At 46.5% G+C, this 18,147-nt stretch overlaps 1 protein-coding gene across 3 annotated transcripts in view; it reads right to left on the bottom strand.

The window, feature by feature from the left end:
- creb5b (cAMP responsive element binding protein 5b) overlaps window positions 1-18,147 on the bottom strand; it is a 47,499-nt gene that overhangs the window by 25,482 nt on the left and 3,870 nt on the right. For all 3 annotated transcript variants that reach the window (XM_023802524.2, XM_072715998.1, XM_023802523.2), the window contains exons 2-5: window positions 14,924-15,001; window positions 14,033-14,126; window positions 11,818-11,939; window positions 8,416-8,561 (exon numbers count right to left, since the gene is read on the bottom strand). In XM_023802524.2, coding sequence (XP_023658292.2) covers window positions 8,416-8,561; window positions 11,818-11,939; window positions 14,033-14,126; window positions 14,924-14,977 — 416 coding nt within the window. In that variant the 5' untranslated portion in view covers window positions 14,978-15,001. The remainder of the gene's footprint in view (window positions 1-8,415; window positions 8,562-11,817; window positions 11,940-14,032; window positions 14,127-14,923; window positions 15,002-18,147) is intronic.

Below are 18,147 nucleotides of genomic sequence, written 5' to 3' on the forward strand. Positions count from 1 at the left end.
CTCTCATCCATCCTCATTAAACTTTTACTCCTCAGACAGAATCCACATCCCAAAGACTCAGGATTCACGAGCAGTTCCAGAACCTTCTTACCGTAGTGAAGACGACCCAGACAAGGAGCTCTTTCATACAGATGCCAAATAAACTCCATTATGAAATTAAAACATGCTGGGACAACAGGCGAATGCATTCTGCATTTAAAAGAAAAAAATGTCTCAAAAATAAGAGAGACCACCGGCACAATATCCGCAGCATGTCAGTAAACACACAATGCTTCTTATTTAGGTTTTAACTTCCTTCAAATTGTGTTTTTCAGAGGTGTGAAAACTATGTATGTATTTGCAACATGAAATTCATATATAGAAAAAAGAAGGTACTGAATTCCCCCCACCCACACACGCTTTTGGCGCGTGTGGTTTACTCGGGCCCAGCGCATGCTCGACAGACACATATTCTTGCTGCATTCTTGCAAAGCTTTGTGTTGTGGGAGCGTGAATCCAGCTTATCTGATCACTAATTCTCTTGACTCTGGAAATAGGAACTGAGCCACCAACAGCTCCACCCCACGCCGCCACACCATCCAGGCCCACAAATAGCTCAAACTGCCCACTACCCCTTCGCTTTGGCTGCTATGCTCCAGATCCCCCCGCTGAGGATCATTTGGAAGCTTCTACTCCGTTCCCCCTTTTGCCATATTTTTTTTTCCCTGTTCCCCATTCGTTGCCGAATAGCTTGCAAATATTCTCCACGCCAGAGCCCACAGACTGGAGACTGACCAAATGTAGGAGGACATGAACAGCAAGACGTCCAATGCAGAAGCCGTGCTGTCAAGCTCGCGCTACACATCACCGTAAAGATCATTCGTGTTATGATTCTGAACGAATGACTCTGACAAGTTGGGCAGATAGACCAGGAGCCTGCAGTTTCTTTGGAGATTTATGCTTAGTGAGGTATCCCATCCTAAAATCATTAAACTGCACATATTCATGCATATAGTTTAAGGATAATTTAATACATAACCCTTTCTGAAATAGTCCACAGGTACCTGAATGGAAATATATTAAAACAGTGGATTTCATGCTAGTAGGAAGAGCTGAAACATCAAAGCTGACCACACTGGTAACTTTCTTTTACTCTTTTGAGGTGAAAGCATCAGGCAACAGACATTGCGTTCTTCACAATGATAGATCTTTATCTTTCTCACCGATAGCCCTGCTTCTCTGCAGTATGTCTCCTCAATGTAATGACACAGAAATATTGTGGTATATACACACTTCCTTCCAACATCTGGCAAGTAAATATGAAGCATCAGCTGTGAACTTCCTCGAGCGCTTTGCAGCCCTGACACCAGAGCAATCAGCGGGTCACGACATTACAAGGAGTCTGACAGCGTAGTGGAACATTCCACTCGACTACCAGAGGGGCCAGCGGCTGCTGGAATTCTCCATTCCAACAGACTTTGGGGGGCCGGGGGGGCAACAGGAACACTCCCCAACACAACTATGCCTGGGAGAGACCCTCGGAATGTGTCTTTTTCATCAACCATGTGTTTCTCATACACAAAGGAAATCTGCAGCATGGGAACCCTCAAAACATTTACGTGAGATAAGAGAGATCGGTGATTCTGCTGCACAGTGATTTTTGCCCTCGTTCCTGGAACTTTTAAGGCTCAGCCAATAGACTCAGTATTCCTCCTTGTTCCCCCCATTAACGGTTGGCCTCATGCACTCGACAGGCTAATTGTTACATACTCCTTGACATTCAAGGCAATGGACAGGTGCTCACAATTCAGCACGGGGCAGTGCCAAACGTGGGATCCCTTTCCGTAGCAAGAGAGTGATTTCCGTGACATTACGAATCGTTTCTCTCTACTTCCCTGGGGTTTTTGACGCCACTCTGTCCAGAAGACAACCAGTTTCACAAACCACAGGCCTCCGCTGGACTAGTGGATAAACGAACATGTAGAAAGCCAGCCCTAATTGATTCCAAGCCTATGAGCCCTTTTGTAAACACTGGGGAGCAATCAAAATCACACTGGTTCTGAACCCAGTCATCAGCACACACCCCCACCCCCCCCCCCCACCCAAGCCGGTCCACATTTTGGTTCCAGTCCACCACCTGCATGCCAGAGGGAGGTAATCAAGGGCTTTATAATTAGCTGACAAGTAAAATCAGGTGTGCAGGTGGTGAAACTGAACAAAAATATGGACCGCCTCAGGGGGGGCAGGGGAGAACTACTACAGGCCCCCCAGTTTCCTCACACTTCCCAATTCCTCCGTCCCCCCAGCCAGCAGCAGCTCTGATGAGTCACACAGTCACATGCTCACCGTGTAAGACTCCTGCCATTCAGCAACACTCTCGCTCACTTTACGATCCACATTCACTAACACGATACTCAGGTCAGGGGAGTGCGCATGCTGTCCTCAGTCCAACGCTGCCACCGGCGCACATGCACACATGTACACGCACGCACGCACACACAGGTTTGTATATATCGTTGTGGGGACTTTCCATTCATTTCTATGGGCAAAACTCTAATCTCAGCATGAAGACCTTAACCCCTACCCAGCCCTAACCGTAGCCATAAGTAACCAAACAAAATACGAGACTTTTGGCACTTTTAGATTTTTGATTGCATTCACAGATCTTTCTGGGGACTAGAAAAAATGGTCCCCACAACGTCTAAATAGGTTTTTATCACATGGTGGGGAACATTTGGTCCCCACAATGTAATTTAAACATAATCCACACACACAGACACACACACACACACCTCTCTGCCGACTCCCTCCAGAGTTCCCCCTCACTGGGATTGAGGCCTCATGAATAAATTAAACGATCGATTAGTATGGAAGACACCCGATCCTTGTGCTGGCCCAGTCGGGGAGCATTTCATGAAACTCGTTACACTGAAATGGGGGCTGGGAAGAGCATGAAGTCCATCCCAGATCCAGGACTCCATCGAGGGGGCTCCCCTGCACCTCAGAACGAAAAAACATAATCCATGAGATACACCTCAAAACAAACAAAAGTAATCTGCGAGATGCACCTCAAAACAAAAACATAATCCATAGGATGCACCTTACATCGAACAAAGGTAACCCGTGAGATATACTTCAAACTGAGCAAACGTAATTCATGAAATGCACCTTAAATAGAACAAATGTAATCCACAAGATGCACCTCACACCAAACAAACATAATCCATGAGATGCACCTTAAACAGAACAAACGTAATCCACAAGATGCACCTCACACCAAACAAACATAATCCATGAGATGCACCTTAAACAGAACAAACGTAATCCACAAGATGCACCTCACACCAAACAAACAATCTGTGAGATGCAGCTCTCACCGAACAAATGTAACCCGGTCCCACAGAGCACCAAATGAAGGGAAACAACACTGAGAACAACCTATTTGCCTCTATCTATAGTCTCTGAGCAATAATCGTTAAGGCTAATTGATATTTTACAGAATGACACATTCTGTTTGTTAAGACATTTTAGTGATTTGACTGCGTCCAGAATTTCTGTTCTAAGTAAAACTGCACGATGGCCTGATGCTCACGGCCTATAATCTGCATTTTGCTGCAGTTTCCACACCCCGGTGCCCCAGAGTGTGAGCCGCGTGGGGTGAGGTGTAGGCGCAGGTCAGCTATTTCAGAACATGCCCACGATCTCACAGGGGCGTGAGGGCAGCGAAAGTGTCGTCTGCGGGTAGGAAGTTCCTGGGGGAAAGTGGCATGCGACAGGCAGGGCAGCTGGCCCTTGGCTTCCTGTGAAGAGCAGCCCACCTCAGATCGGGGACCCCCGGCTTCCCTGCCGATGAGGATTATCTGCCTGCTTTCTCTGCTAATGGGTCTTCCTTCATCCTGGACACGCGTCTCCCCAGAAATTTCTACTCACCCTCTGTGTAAACTCACTAGTTCCCCATCTCCGCTCTCCCACACCCCACCCACCTGATCTCCTCTCAGCCTTGAAAAACGACCTGAAAGAGGGTTCACCCTACACTCTAGCTCAATATCTGGACAACCCCCACCCACCAAAGTCTCCCCAGTCATGTCTCCATCAACCTGCCCCCCTATTCAAATAGTGACTGGACCATTAAGCAGTACTTTGTCCCCCAACCCAGGCTCACCCACCATTAAACCCACAAGAGAACATTAAACGGCTTACAGAGTGTAATCATAGTTTCCTCAGCCCGTTTTGACACAATTGGTGTTTAAAGTACGAAAGGTCTTCATCACATGGTAAACACTGGCAAAAACAACGACACTCCTACAGACCTCATGCTGCCCTCGCTGCCCCAAGTCCCCGCGAGGATGAAACCCTGTGTTTTTTCAGGAAGTGCCTTCCTGCCCACGAGCGGGAAAAGTGTCGCCACCGGCGAGCTGTTGGAAACACGGCCGTCCGTCACCATGACCCCCGTTCCTCAACATGCACACAAAACACACAGTGACCGAAAATACCCTACCAACAGCCTGCAGGAGAATCCCCCCCAAATCGGCAAAGAGGTCCACCATCCTCCTCGCTCTACTGAACTAAACAAAAACCAATGTTCTAACTGGACAATGCAAGAGCGCACATTTGATTTCATCTTCGGCAGGGACCAAAACAGCCCCGAACCCCTGCCCCCCCCTATACATAGGGGTAACCCACAATACTAGCAGTGACCTTGGCACAATGACTTTAGGACAATAAAGAAAATCAAATTCCTTTCCGTGTTTGTCCCCAAGAGCGCAGGCAGAGTGACCGGTGTCCCGAAGCTCTCACCTTAGCCATTTTCAAAGCTCTACTACACAAAGCAAACACAAACACATAAGTTGTAAGAGCTTTTCCTCCTAATATTTATGTCAGAATCCCTCAGCATTCGCAAACAGTTTACCACCCGGACTGACACTAAATGGCACCGAATGGCAGCCCAATAACAGCAGCCCGCCACAGCGCTCCGTCAGCCGTGAGCACGAGAGGAGGTGCTCAACGCCTCAGCGCTCCGTCAGCCGTGAGCACGAGAGGAGGTGCTCAACTCCACAGCGCTCCGTCAGCCGTGAGCACGAGAGGAGGTGCTCAACGCTACAGCGCTCCGTCAGCCGTGAGCACGAGAGGAGGTGCTCAACGCCACAGCACTCCGTCAGCCGTGAGCAGGAGAGGAGGTGCTCCACGCCAGACACGCACAGCAGAGACGTGCCTTTTGGGCAAAACAAATACGGGACCAGTGGTATAGGAACAAGGGTGTGCACCTCCCAATATTTAATTTGGCCTCATTTGCACCCCCCCTCCGCCCACCACCACAAAACAAAACAAACCTTGGCATTTAAATTATTATGTTGTGCCCCCCCTGCCGACATCAAACTCCCCCTCAGGCCCTTGCACAGGACAGTGCATCAAATTTTTTTTCATGACTATACATCTTGGATCCCTGCAGAGAACATTAATACATTAACTCTGTAACAGAAACTGAAAAATTAATTTTGTCTGTATGTATGTTTGTATATGTCCCACAGTGATTTTTCTTTATGATATCTATATGAGGAGGGATATTTATATTTAGTATTAATAGTGCGGCTCTTTTTCTCATGTCCCTCTGAACAGGTGCCAGGTTTGCACTCAGGGAAAACATCAGAGATTAAGATTCTGACTGTTAATAACGCTAAAGAGACTCTTTTCTGTAAGAGAGCTCACGGCCCGTGTGCGTCTCGCGCTTGTGTACACCGGCACACCGGCACACACCTCTGAGAGATTCAAGCGAAGGATAAGCGAAGAGTTACCTGCCAAACTCAATCTGGTTCTGACAACCACAGCTACAAACAGGAGCGCCTCACACTTGGTTTTACGCTGCATACTTCGGGTTTTGCAGCTGTGTGCATGTGTGACTCGAATGAGAATGGGGTGTGGGCAGCACGTCGCTTTCACAAGGTGCTGAGGTGAGCAAACATGGAGACATGCGAGACCATGAGGTGCCAAGAGCGTTATGCTATCAAGAGCGATAGAGACTCCCTGAGACGCACTGATTGCAGCTTGTCTGGGAGGCCCTGCAGTGTGTGTGTGTGTGTGTGTGTGTGTGTGTGTGTGTGTGAAATTTCATCCCCATCCAGATTAAAGGCCCCGCTGGATTATCAGTCAGAGCCACTGATGGGCATCTCATGTAAAATTCAGAAGACGTCTAATTCACCCATGTGAGAAACAGGCCGTCACAGTCCTGTTCATGCTGCTCTGGGCTTGCGGGGCGAAGGCAGCGACCAATCAGTCTGAGCAGGAGTGCAATGGGACGCACCATTAACAGGAAAGAGCTCGGAGTGGCACCCCTGTTTACGAGGACACTTTCATTCTACGACATTTCACAAATCTCTTAGGTAAATTAACAGCTCTGCCTATTTGATAGAAACATCCTTTCCCTTTTCTCATTTAGCTAAAATCATAGAACATCCATCCGCCCAACTTTTAGCTGCTTATCCAGCACTGTGTCGCACCGAGACGGGACCAAGTTGCAGGAAGCAGAAGGCACAAGGCAGGGGAACAGCATGGATGGGATGCCAGTCTATGGTGGGTCACATATAGACACATACTGTATGCACATGCTAAGGGCGATTTCGAGACACTGAGGCACTGTGGACTACCAGAGTTAAACCCAGAGGAAACCTGAGGAATGACAGCCCTACCCCTGGACATGAGGCCACAGTATTACCCACTGAGGCACCTCATTCACACATAATAAAGAAAATTCACATCTGCTCTGACGTTGCAGACGTTGCAGGACAAGCCAGAGCACAGAGGGGCACAACGTCATCTCTACAGCAGGCTTCTTGTCATTTCGAAGACCATTGCTGCAACTTTTCCTTTCCTTGACTTTCCTTTAAAAAAAATGCAGCGCATCTTCTGGGTTTGCAACCACAGTCCAAAGACATGCAGCTACGCTTAATGGTATTTCTGAATTGCCCGTTGGATCTCTATGCCCTGTGACTGACTGGCATCCCATCCAGAGTCTACCCTAGCCCTGCGCCCATTTGCTGCCAAGGATAAGCTCCAGCCCACCCTGACCAGGACAAGTGGGTAGAAGATGGATAGATAAAGCAGAATTGTGACTGTCTGGCAGCCAGGAAGCCTTCAGAATCAGTTATGGCACTGAGAGGTGAAAAATGGCAATATGGGAGTCACCCTTAAAAAGCAGACAGGGTGGATGATGATGTCATCACGGGACACGCCCCCGGCACTCACATGCCGACCTGCGTGGTCATATATTCCACTTTATAATTTATAGGCACGGCAGCCCGAACACCAACGCCAGACTGAGTCATCAGGCAAACAGACACTTTGTGATTTAATGAGGTCAACACCAGAGGATAACTAACATACATTATACTAACCCTTACAGTGATTCATAGCAAATTTAAAAGGAATATGAATGCGCATGGAGCTCCATATTTATGGAAGCTTAACGGCAGAGAACTAGCACCAGTGACACTATCCCGTCTATTTTCTAGATCTTAATCCTCTACGTTTTGTGCGGGAATATGTATAAAGACAGTAAACAGCAGTATGAGTGATGCCAAACAGAGTATATAATCCTACTCCACAGCCCTGGAACCTCCTTATCTACCACTGGATTCTCCCACCCACCTCACACAAAGTGAGGATTGATGTCACCGCCAGCAAAGCCCGTGAGATTCCTACCAGCGAGTGACTTGGGAGAGCTCATTACCTTGCCCTTGTGCTCGTCTTTACACGTGAGCTCCCAAGCTTCACGATCACAACACGTGGCCTCTGACACTCATCTGCTGTGTCACTGGTGTGCAGTCCTCTGCCTCTGCTCGCACCTTCTAAACTCATGGGCCTCCTCACAAACATCTGGGGACAATGGGCATGGACCCCAAAACTGAGCCCTGATGCACACCTACCAAAGACTCACTCAAACTCTCTGCTGGAGCTCCAGGTCATCAAAATACCACAGCTCTCCTTTTAGACAACATTTATTGGCACCCATGAGGCAGGGTTACTCTGAGGAGCGCTGCGTTTCTGCATGAAAACAGCACCTTAGCCTGCAGCACCGACACCCCCTGAATCTGGCATACTCAGCTGCTATGTTAAGCTTATGTAATTTGCCCAGTTAGAAACCATGTATCTTACGTGTTTTTGTATCTGCCTGAACCTTGGAAACAATCACCACACTAATAAAGCATTATGAGGATTAACTGTACTTTCACAGATTCTGCTCCACTGCTGCATTTTCTGCTTGTCCCATTTCTTAATCTAGCCATAATAACCATCCAAGTCTTTCTGAAAAAGAACAGCAACTAACAACAAGAAACCCTCACAGAGATGCATGAGACTCTTCCTTCCATAAGATTGGCCTGTACTTGTAGTGGCAGTAGGTTACTGATGAAGATATGAAGGCGACAGACGGTGGATGTTTACCCTATCGGTCGATTGGTGGATGGCGCCTGCGTAATGACAGAGCTGGACTGAGGTGAGGGCAGCGCCTGGATCACGATGCTGCTGTCATGGTTCGGCATCCGGGAGTGGTGCTGATTCTGCCCTGTCGACCCATGTAGGGAGATGTTCTGGAGATGGGTGGGGAGGAAAGATGAAGGAGATGGGTGAGGAAGAAGGACGGGGGGGGCTCTCTTTCGGAGACACACTGGAGCCGTCAAATAAAAGCCAACGGCATAAGTGATGCATTTGGGGTCAAACTGACACCACAAATGACCATTTTGTTTGTTTGGGTGACTTATGGGCAAAAGGTTGTGATTTCAAGACAAGTGAGGAACAGTGCTCAGAGGCTGAATTTGTTCAAGAGGCTGTTTGTAACCTATCTAACGTGATGTGATCTTTCGGGCACCCAGAATAGACTTACAGTATTATGGAAAAGGCTTAGGCAGTCAAAGAAAGTGTTTAAATGATCTTCATGTTGATATAAAACTATGATATTATGTCCGTTAGAGTGTGTCAGCTTAGCCATTTCAAAACCTCTCCTAAAGTCGCCCCAGGATTTACAGCAACCATCCAAGACACACGTGTGTTTTGACTTGACCACTCGTACATCTTGTTAGGCTAATCAATATCTCATCCTGTTATTTAAATAATTTACTATAATTCATTTATTGACCTTGTGGTGAAATGTAACGCATACATGGAATAGCTTCCTACGGGGCGGGGGGGGGGGGGGGGGGTTTGGAAACCGAAGCGCTGTACTTCTAACCATCTAATTAGTTATCAGTAACTTCGTGGAGAACAGAAGAAATTCTTGTTAGTTTTTATTATGTTACTGTTGGCATAAGTCCTAATGTTAAATTGTGTTTTCTGGGCAAATATACACTTACTACCCAGGCTTTAAACATTTTCGGTGCCCGCCCAAGACTTTCGCACAGTACTGCACATGGGAAACATCCAGCGACCACACCTCCCGCATCCTCCGACTTGTGAAGAAAGCGCACATATAAATTTGAGTGCACAAATAACTGTAGTGCATATGCTCCAGTTTAATGATAGAGCCCAGGGCACAGTGTTACGAATCCCAGGATCCTGAATGCTTTGACCTGTGAATACTGGCATTCTGGGGGTAAGAAAACACTCTGTGACATGGGCCAACCGCATTTTCAGAGGCGCACCCCCCCAGAGCATGTGGTTTTCAGCCGATTATCCGGAGGAAGCCAACGAACAGAAGGAGAATATTGGGGAAAATAAAAATCATTCCCTAGCACTTTGGTTTCTGCAATCAGGCAGCATGTTTGGAAAATGGTCTGAAGAATATACAAGTAATGAATGCAATTTTATAAAGTGGAGAGCAGCAATTGATTGATATATGAATGACTTAATAAAGGAAAGCATTAGATGTAGAAGATCAATCGTGGGTTTCTTTAAAGTAGCTAAAAATATCCAGCAGAGGGTCTGCTTATAAATTCTAGGCTACATCTACCTCACGTGGACTTAAAAATGACCACAATTTCTCTACACACTAGGTATTAAAAATTTTGAATAGAAAATTTATTTCTATTGTTACATTTTTTTTTCTAACGTGCAAGTAGTAAATGAATATAACATATTACAATTGAGATGCATAATTATTGGTTTATTATTCAGAAATAGTTCATTTTGTGATCATGAAACATATTTAATAAAAATGACAGCCAACTCTCATACTTTTCACCTCAGCCGAATGTGGTCTTGATTATTTCAGCAAGCTGTCGTAAACCTCAGTCGCAGGCATAAATCCGTATGTGGTTCAAAATGTCACGACGGAGTCGATCGTCTTTCATGCTATTGAACATTTTGTGCTAGATAACAGGCTTAGCGTGCAAATCAGGGACAAATCTGCATCACACAGAGATTCTCATTCACTGTTATTCACTGTAGGCAGGGAAACCCAGCGCACACCAGGGCACATCAAATATATCATTTTTTAATTAATGAATAGTCACAGCTGTTATGGATATTTCCACATATTAACGGTGACAGTGACCTTCCAGATATTTACGGTTCCTGCCTTTTATTTATATCTCAAATTCATAGCGTTCTATTATTTACATCATAAACATAACATTCATTATAGAAAAACATGTTTTTCCGTAGCTGATGCACATCAACTACTTGTAATTTTTCCATATTCCTAAGCCCTTCATTCTGGCATTTAGCACACATCATGACTTTCGCATGAAGCCTATCATTATTCCCGAGTCTTTCTGCTCACCCTGCTGTTTGACTCCTTGGGTGAATGAGTGACTCACTCCCTTACGTCACGCTTGGAGCCTCTTAAAATTAAGGGGGGGGGGGGGGGGGGATGTCGGGACCGATCTGGGACGCTGACTTGCTGCTTCTGCTGGGCCGTGCAGGTCTGACAGCTGAACGGCGGCGATTTTTCTGTTATCACGAATTATTTGAGACTCTTTCAGTACCATTCTAATATATACATATATATATATATATATATATATATATATATATACACACACATATATATATATATATACACACACATATATATATATATATATATATACACACACACACATATATACATAATATATATATATATATATATATATATATATATATATATGTGTGTATGTGTGTATGTATGTATGTATGTATGTGTACATATATACACACACATTATATATAAAGTAACATATAGATGTCATTTTTGCCACATTGCAAACCCCGATGATCGTTATCCCTCCAACAGTTTCATCTACACAGTAGGAACACCTTAGCGACATGCCCTGCATGGTCTGTGAGGAGCAGATACTTCTCTCTTTGTTTTTTTCAGTCTTAACGCAGCCAAAAGCCTGCCGTGACTCGCCTCCCGTAAACGAGCTCAGCAAAGGGGGGGGGGATTGGGTTGGCGATGGGACGCATCCCAGACACCGGGGGGCGTAGTGGACAGGCCCCCACGGGTGTCATGTGCCCAGGTTTCAGGTGTGTGGGCCCTTACTGCTCACGGCCATGGAGCCGAGGCTCCCCCCCCTCTAAGGTGATCTCCCGTCTACCTATCGGAGTGACTCCGTCAACAGCCAGGAGCATGTTTAGATGTAATCCCTGTTAATCCCCATGTTTAAAACCCAGGATATCTACAGCTTAAGGCCAAGTGCACTGATGGGGAAAAAAAACTCAAATTATCACCCCTCTTTGTTAACCTTTCACAGATATCTCCACCCAGACTGCCGAATCTCCGACATCTGCCTAAGTAAAAAAAAAACAAAAAAGGAAGAAAAGACACAACAGAAAGCGTACTCGTCCCCTGCTTGGCAGCGGGGGCGGAGCCCCAGTGGAACCTGACGGGTGACCGCCGACATCAGAGCCCCAGAGCCGTTCCCCCACCTGCTTGCTGTCCTCCTCCTCCTGGGCTTTGCAGAACTCCTGCTCGATGGAGCAGTCCAGGTCGGTGAAGAGCCCCACCTCCTCACAGTTCTTCAGGAACCGTGTTGGCGTTGGCGTCTGGTCTGAAACGGCAGGGACACCCAGGTGCTTATCCAAGCATGAAGGCCCGCCGAGAGGTCCGTCGTGTTCCCTCAACCATTTCTCAGAAGTTCGGGGGCGGGAGGCTAATATGACAGCATGTTGCATGCACTCCATACACTCCGAAGGCTTCAGTACCGACCGGCAACGTGTGCATTTTCATGTCTGTCTTCAACGGGCCACCTTATTAGCGAGATGGTTTCTGTCTACTAACCACATGCATGAGCCACATATCAAACGATTACTGGACAAATCAAGTTGGGTGTGCAGCTGACGGAACCAAAGACGAGTGTCACTAGAACCCTTCTACTGGGGTACGTGGCCCAGTATTAATGCGCTGTGCCCCAGTAAAGTCAGCCTCCCCTTCAGCTTTCAACAACAAAATCATTTATTTGGCAGTACATTAATTTAGATTGATAATATCGGGAAAAAGGTGGATGTTTTTCTACTCTGAAAGTGTAGCGACACAGTTTAACCCACAAACAGAAGCAAAGAGCACGTTGTATGTGTCTGTGCGCATCAGGTAATGTGGGTGGGGGGTTGGTGCTCCAGTAGAGCTTTATGTCTAAAGGCCCTGGAACTGAATGAAAAAGGGTAATTGACTGGTATGGTAGAGGACTGACTTAAACACAAGTTTATTACAATAAAAAATCTCACTCACCCACTGTGTGTATCTGTATGCTTACTCAGAGTTTGGTTACACTAGTTACGCCGCACGAGTCTGTTCTCTCACTATGCTGATAACACTAAATAACTATACAGTGACTCATGCTCAGGAATACTCACGCTCTCCCTATCAGCTTCTAATGAAGATAATAACACTATCATCCCACAGAAAACTTTGGGCTCTTCTTATAGTCTTACGATACGGTTCTTTATTTGTCTTCAACATTTTGGATAAGTGTTAACAATAAAAGCACAAGAGAGGTTGGCTCTGATTAGAGTTCGGTCACACCTGCATTAAATTTTCAGTCTCCCTGTTTACTCCAAATTGACTGCAATCCCGAACACGTTACACTTTTAGAGTAAGACAAAAGGTCATACTTCAATGCTCCATTTGATGGAACCTATTACGTTTTAGTCGTTTCATTACACGCTATAAACATAATATTGCTGAGTAGGAAATATTGCACAAATTCCTGGATTTTAGATTTAGCCACAAAACAAATGGAGGACAATGCAACTAAACTCCTGGATAACCGGCAATGAGCCATAAGCCCTCATCCAATACAGGGTGAATCTAGAGTTCAAGCTACGAAGAACAGGGCACAAGATAGGGGGAGGCCCTGGACAGGATGCTGGTTCATTACAGTGCACATGGGCAACAACACCCAGCCACATGGGCAACACCCAGCCACATGGGCAACAACACCCAGCCACATGAGCCACATGGCCTTTTACTGTGGGAGGAAACCGACGGGCCTGACGGAAACCCTCACAAACACAGGGAGCTCATGCCACGGGCAACTTTGCACACATTTGCGTAGAATCTGGGCAAAAACCGAAGCCACATCCCTATAGGTGTAAGGCTGAAGTACTATCTGCTAAGCCACCACTTAGGCCGGGCCATCCGGCAGGTATTTGCAGCAGAATTATTTTTAACCATGAAAAGCAGAATAACCCAGACCTTCACCCAAGTTCTGAACGAGGACTAGAACTGATGAGAAACTTTTTCTCTACTCACAGCCGCAGAGAAAACAAATGGTATCAGAGATGCAAAACCAATATGGGTTTCCTTTTAACCCTGATTAAGACTAAATAAAATGCTTTGTGATTATTTTAATTGTGTCCCCTACACTCGATACAAGCTCGAGGTAGGAAAACAGGCAGCCACAGAAGAGCAAAAGGTACGCATCTTTAAAAACTGACAACGTATATGAGATGAGTCACATTTTTATGAAGTCTTTGTCAATTGGGCTATCCAGAAAGCCCAAACGGGACTCCTCATTTGTGTTAAGTGCAATAACTCGGTAGGACAGGTAAAGGGAAAAGCAGAACGCCGAAACCTTAAGAGCTGCAGATATCATCACTGCCAGCAACGATGGTGAATGAACCACAGAAAGGGTCACTTCCTTACCTGACAGGATGTTATCATTCTTTATGGAGGGGAACTTCAGAGTCATCTCATGCTTGTGTCTGTGAATCATCAGATGGTCTTCTGTGGGGAACCTCTGTTAGATAGAGATGGCAGACTCTTTTGAATATTTGGCTTGATACAGCAACACAGGCCTGAGCAAGAACTGGGGACTGAGTCGCCCGTCCACATATCACCCTTGTCAAGAGGATGCAGCATGGCAAAGCTTTCCAGGGGAGACATTTACATATATTATCAGACGCTCTTACACAAAGTACCTTTTTGAGAAGGCTGGGTCACCCAGGCTCTAGAACTGGAGTTAAGGGTCTTGCTTAAGGGCACAATGAAGGCATGACTCTGCCAACCATGGCATTTGAACCAGCGACCTTCTGTTCACGGGCACAGAGTCCTAACACGCACAGGCACGGAACAGCCCACAGTGACCACTTCAGAGTGTCACGGCATGGAACGTTACAGACGCCTCTATTAAAACTGCCAGTCCAGCCGACCCATCCCTACTCTTACAAATCATCCAGATTTCCAGGCGACAGGAAACAATTTAAAGATGATATTAAAAACAGAAAAACAGCTTCACACTCTGGCAGTTGCCTTAAACCCTTAAATCATGAGAGGAAGAGAGGACTCTAGGTATTAATTTTACACATATGGTCTCGATTTTCATTCTGATGTTCCATCCTCATTGAAAGATACGCCTGTGACTGGTAAACTTGGCTCGCATGTGAGGATCTGATTAAGTCTCCATTACGGATAACAGGAGAGCACCAGCAGCAGACATGCGTGATGTACGGCTGGAGGTTTTACAGCCCACGTGTCGGTCTGTCGTCCTTCATCAGGCCGCAGATGCCAGTCTGCAGCGCGGGGGGGGCCTCGTACCTGGGAGCAGCCGGGGGCGCTGCACACAAAGGGTCTGTCCTGCTCCGAGTTCATCGCTGTCGCCGTCTCTTCATAAAACTGGACGCCGGCAAAGGGAGAGAAACACATCAGGTTTCACTTCAAAGGAGGGAACGCAGGCGCAAGAGCGCCAACTGCAGGTCAGGTGCCCGCATTGTAGACAAACCTCAGTGTATGTGTACATACTCAGTGGCCACCTCATTAGGTACACCTGCCTAGGAGTATTCAGGACTCCCTTTTTCCTACAGAACCGCCTGAATTCTTCAGTGCATGGATTCAACAAGGTTCTGGAAGGTGCTTATAGAGTTTGGTCCATGGGCGTAAATTAAAGCCAGCCAATACAACCGCCTGGACCCCCTTAAATGGGTGGAGACTCCAACCCCCCAATGCTCAACCCAAAGGTATGCCCTTGGTTTGGTCCATGACATTTTTGTACCTCTGGTCATTCCTGTTGGTTTTAACGGGTCTGGCTTATTAACAAGGTGCTTCTGCCCTCGGAAATGCGGCTGCCTGCAACTTTTTAAATGCGCCGCACCATCTACTCTAAACTATAGACACTGTAGCGCATGAAAATCCTAGGATGTCGGCCATTTCTGAGGTGCTGGAAACACCATGTCTGGCACCAACTAAAAGACCAAGATCGGAAGCACTTCCATCACACGTGTTGCCCATTCTAAAGCTTTTCTGAACCTTTTAACCCTGCATGTTTTTTTTTGTTGTTTTGAGTCTTAGACAATTCTCTGTTGGTAGAGGCAGGCTGTTGGCACTAAGGAACATGTGTACCTAATAAAGTGGCCGCATCAGAGTGTATATTATACAAATAGATGTATATGATCACACACACATAGGGGCAGTGGGGAACAGTGTCGCCTGACCCCTGCGAGGTTTGCGGTTCATGTCCTGCCACTGCTGTGTATATGGAGTTTGCATCTTTTCCGCCTGTTGCATGAGCTTCCCCTCAGTACTGTTGCTTCTCACAGTACACAGATATGCAGTTAGGCTAATCAGTGTCTCTAAATTTCCCATAGCACTTGTGCCCTGCAGTGAATTGGCACTGCATCCAGGGTATTGCATTGCCCAGGTTGCGACACAGAAGAGGGACTGCAGTTATACTATATGCAGGGTCTTATCTTCCAGTTCTCAATAGAACTGGAGGTGCACATTTGCATGACCATCATTACCAAGGTAAGGACCTGCGGGACCAGGTCTCAGGGAGGAGAATGGCCGACTCAAAGGGTGGCCTGAAGGGATTTGCTCTCTCACACAAGTTCAGGAGCTATTAGAGCATGTTACAGCGTCTTGTTCTGTAAACCAGTTTGACAGCCAGCTCTGGTACTGGCGAAGCCTGAAATCGGGGATCTTATAAGAACCCCTCCCCCGTCCCACGAAGCCAGTCTCGCTTGAAACTAAAGGTAATGCATAGCTTTTTATTATTTAGAAATTCATAAGTTTCTATTTAAAAGACCCATGTCCACACCAACATGCCTCAGAATTACCACAGCGGCCGAGTATCCGGAACCTTCCGTTTCTCTCAGTATAACCTCTGGGCTTCACAGTGAAGCATGTGGTTTTTCACAGTGAAGCATGTGGTTTTTCCAGGTACTGCACTTCTGTGGGGCTGCACTGTGCATGATCTGCGCCAAACTCGGCAGGCTTCTCGGGCATGGAGGAGAGATGCAGCTCTGCGACGCTTGTGAGAAGACCGGGCCCCGGCTCATGCACAACACAGCCTCAAACGCACTTGTGAACAAACGCGCCCTTGTCTCGCGCCGAGTTCCACGGGGCACCAAACATTCCCCCGAGCAGACCTGTTGAGTCATTGGTTTACATAGTTAATTAAGGTATGGATGTTTCCATTAAAAAGAAGGAAATAAAAACATAAAAATAAATCCGCAATTAAAAAACAGGTCTACAGAGAGCTTTAGCTATTGCGTTTGTGTAAATCACTGATTGCTCGTTAGACAGATTTAGGCTCACTTAGGCAGATATTTTAAATATACTATTTTCATTCTCGAGGATACTTTTAACTTAACGCCCTGAAGAGACTTATAGCTGTCCACCATCGGTTACAGTCAGAATATAGAATACTTTTATAGATTTCATATGTATATTTTTATCACCCATCTCCAGTTTAGCTTTGCATGTAGTTGAATATAAACACAACAGAATAAATGGCTGCTATGAAGAATCCTTTTCATTACTATTTATCTGTGGAAAATGGTAGTTGAGGATCTCTAAACTGTAGGTCATTTCAGTACGGGGCCGGGCCTAGAGCTCTTCAGGTGGAAACTTAATAGACAGCTCAGAAACCGACTGCAACGACGGCAAATGAGTAAAACGCTGCGGGTGTAAAACGCTGCGGGTGTAAAACGCTCCGGTGAAGGTATAGCCTATGCAAAGCTTCAAGCGTACAATAACTTAACGCAAAGTGAGCCTCTGCTGTTGACGGCATTGTAACGTCAAGGCAACCATCTGGCTAAAAATAGGAGCCGGAATGTAGCCTCCTTCATGATCCTCCGCACAGGTCATCTCGGCCTCCCGCCACGGCGATAGTCGCGTTCCCCACGCAGCCCCTACCGCCGCCAGGATCAAGCCAGCGCCTTGTGATCGTGGCTCTCGCGGGTGAGCAAGACTTCTATTAACAGTGCTGACGATCTCGGCCGGGGGGGAGGGAGGGCCGAGCCCCAACGGCACAAGGTTAACCCACAAAACCTGCATCGAGCAATCACGCCCCAAGTCACCGTTACTAAATTAGACAGCGATGAGGCCCGAGGCCCCTTTCTCTCGCATTTGGCCATCTCATCAGCTCAAAGGAGAAAGATACTTCGCTAACTCGGTGCAGAGAATGGTCCAGATGGCACAAGCTGCCTGTGGACTGAGAGGGGTCAGCTTACAAATGGCCCAGTTTTATACTTTGACCTTATTTGTTTTTATGTTTTCAAAAGAGTTGAGTAATACTTTTCACCATCACTCTGGGAAAACAAATATCTGAACCTCACTCAAGACAGCTACCATTCTGAGTTGCTGATGAATAAAAACAGACATAAATTCCTCTCAGGCCATTACTTCCTCCGCGAGTGACCACAGGGGCTGCATTCATTTGCATTACACTTTACAATGCGCAGTTCATTCCTCCCATGATAATAGTGAAATACAATTTTTTTTAAATATTAAAACTGGTCTTCTGGCTGATACAGGGGAAGGGC

The sequence above is a fragment of the Paramormyrops kingsleyae genome, chromosome 9 (genome assembly GCF_048594095.1).
Source record: "Paramormyrops kingsleyae isolate MSU_618 chromosome 9, PKINGS_0.4, whole genome shotgun sequence".
Taxonomy (NCBI): domain Eukaryota; kingdom Metazoa; phylum Chordata; class Actinopteri; order Osteoglossiformes; family Mormyridae; genus Paramormyrops; species Paramormyrops kingsleyae.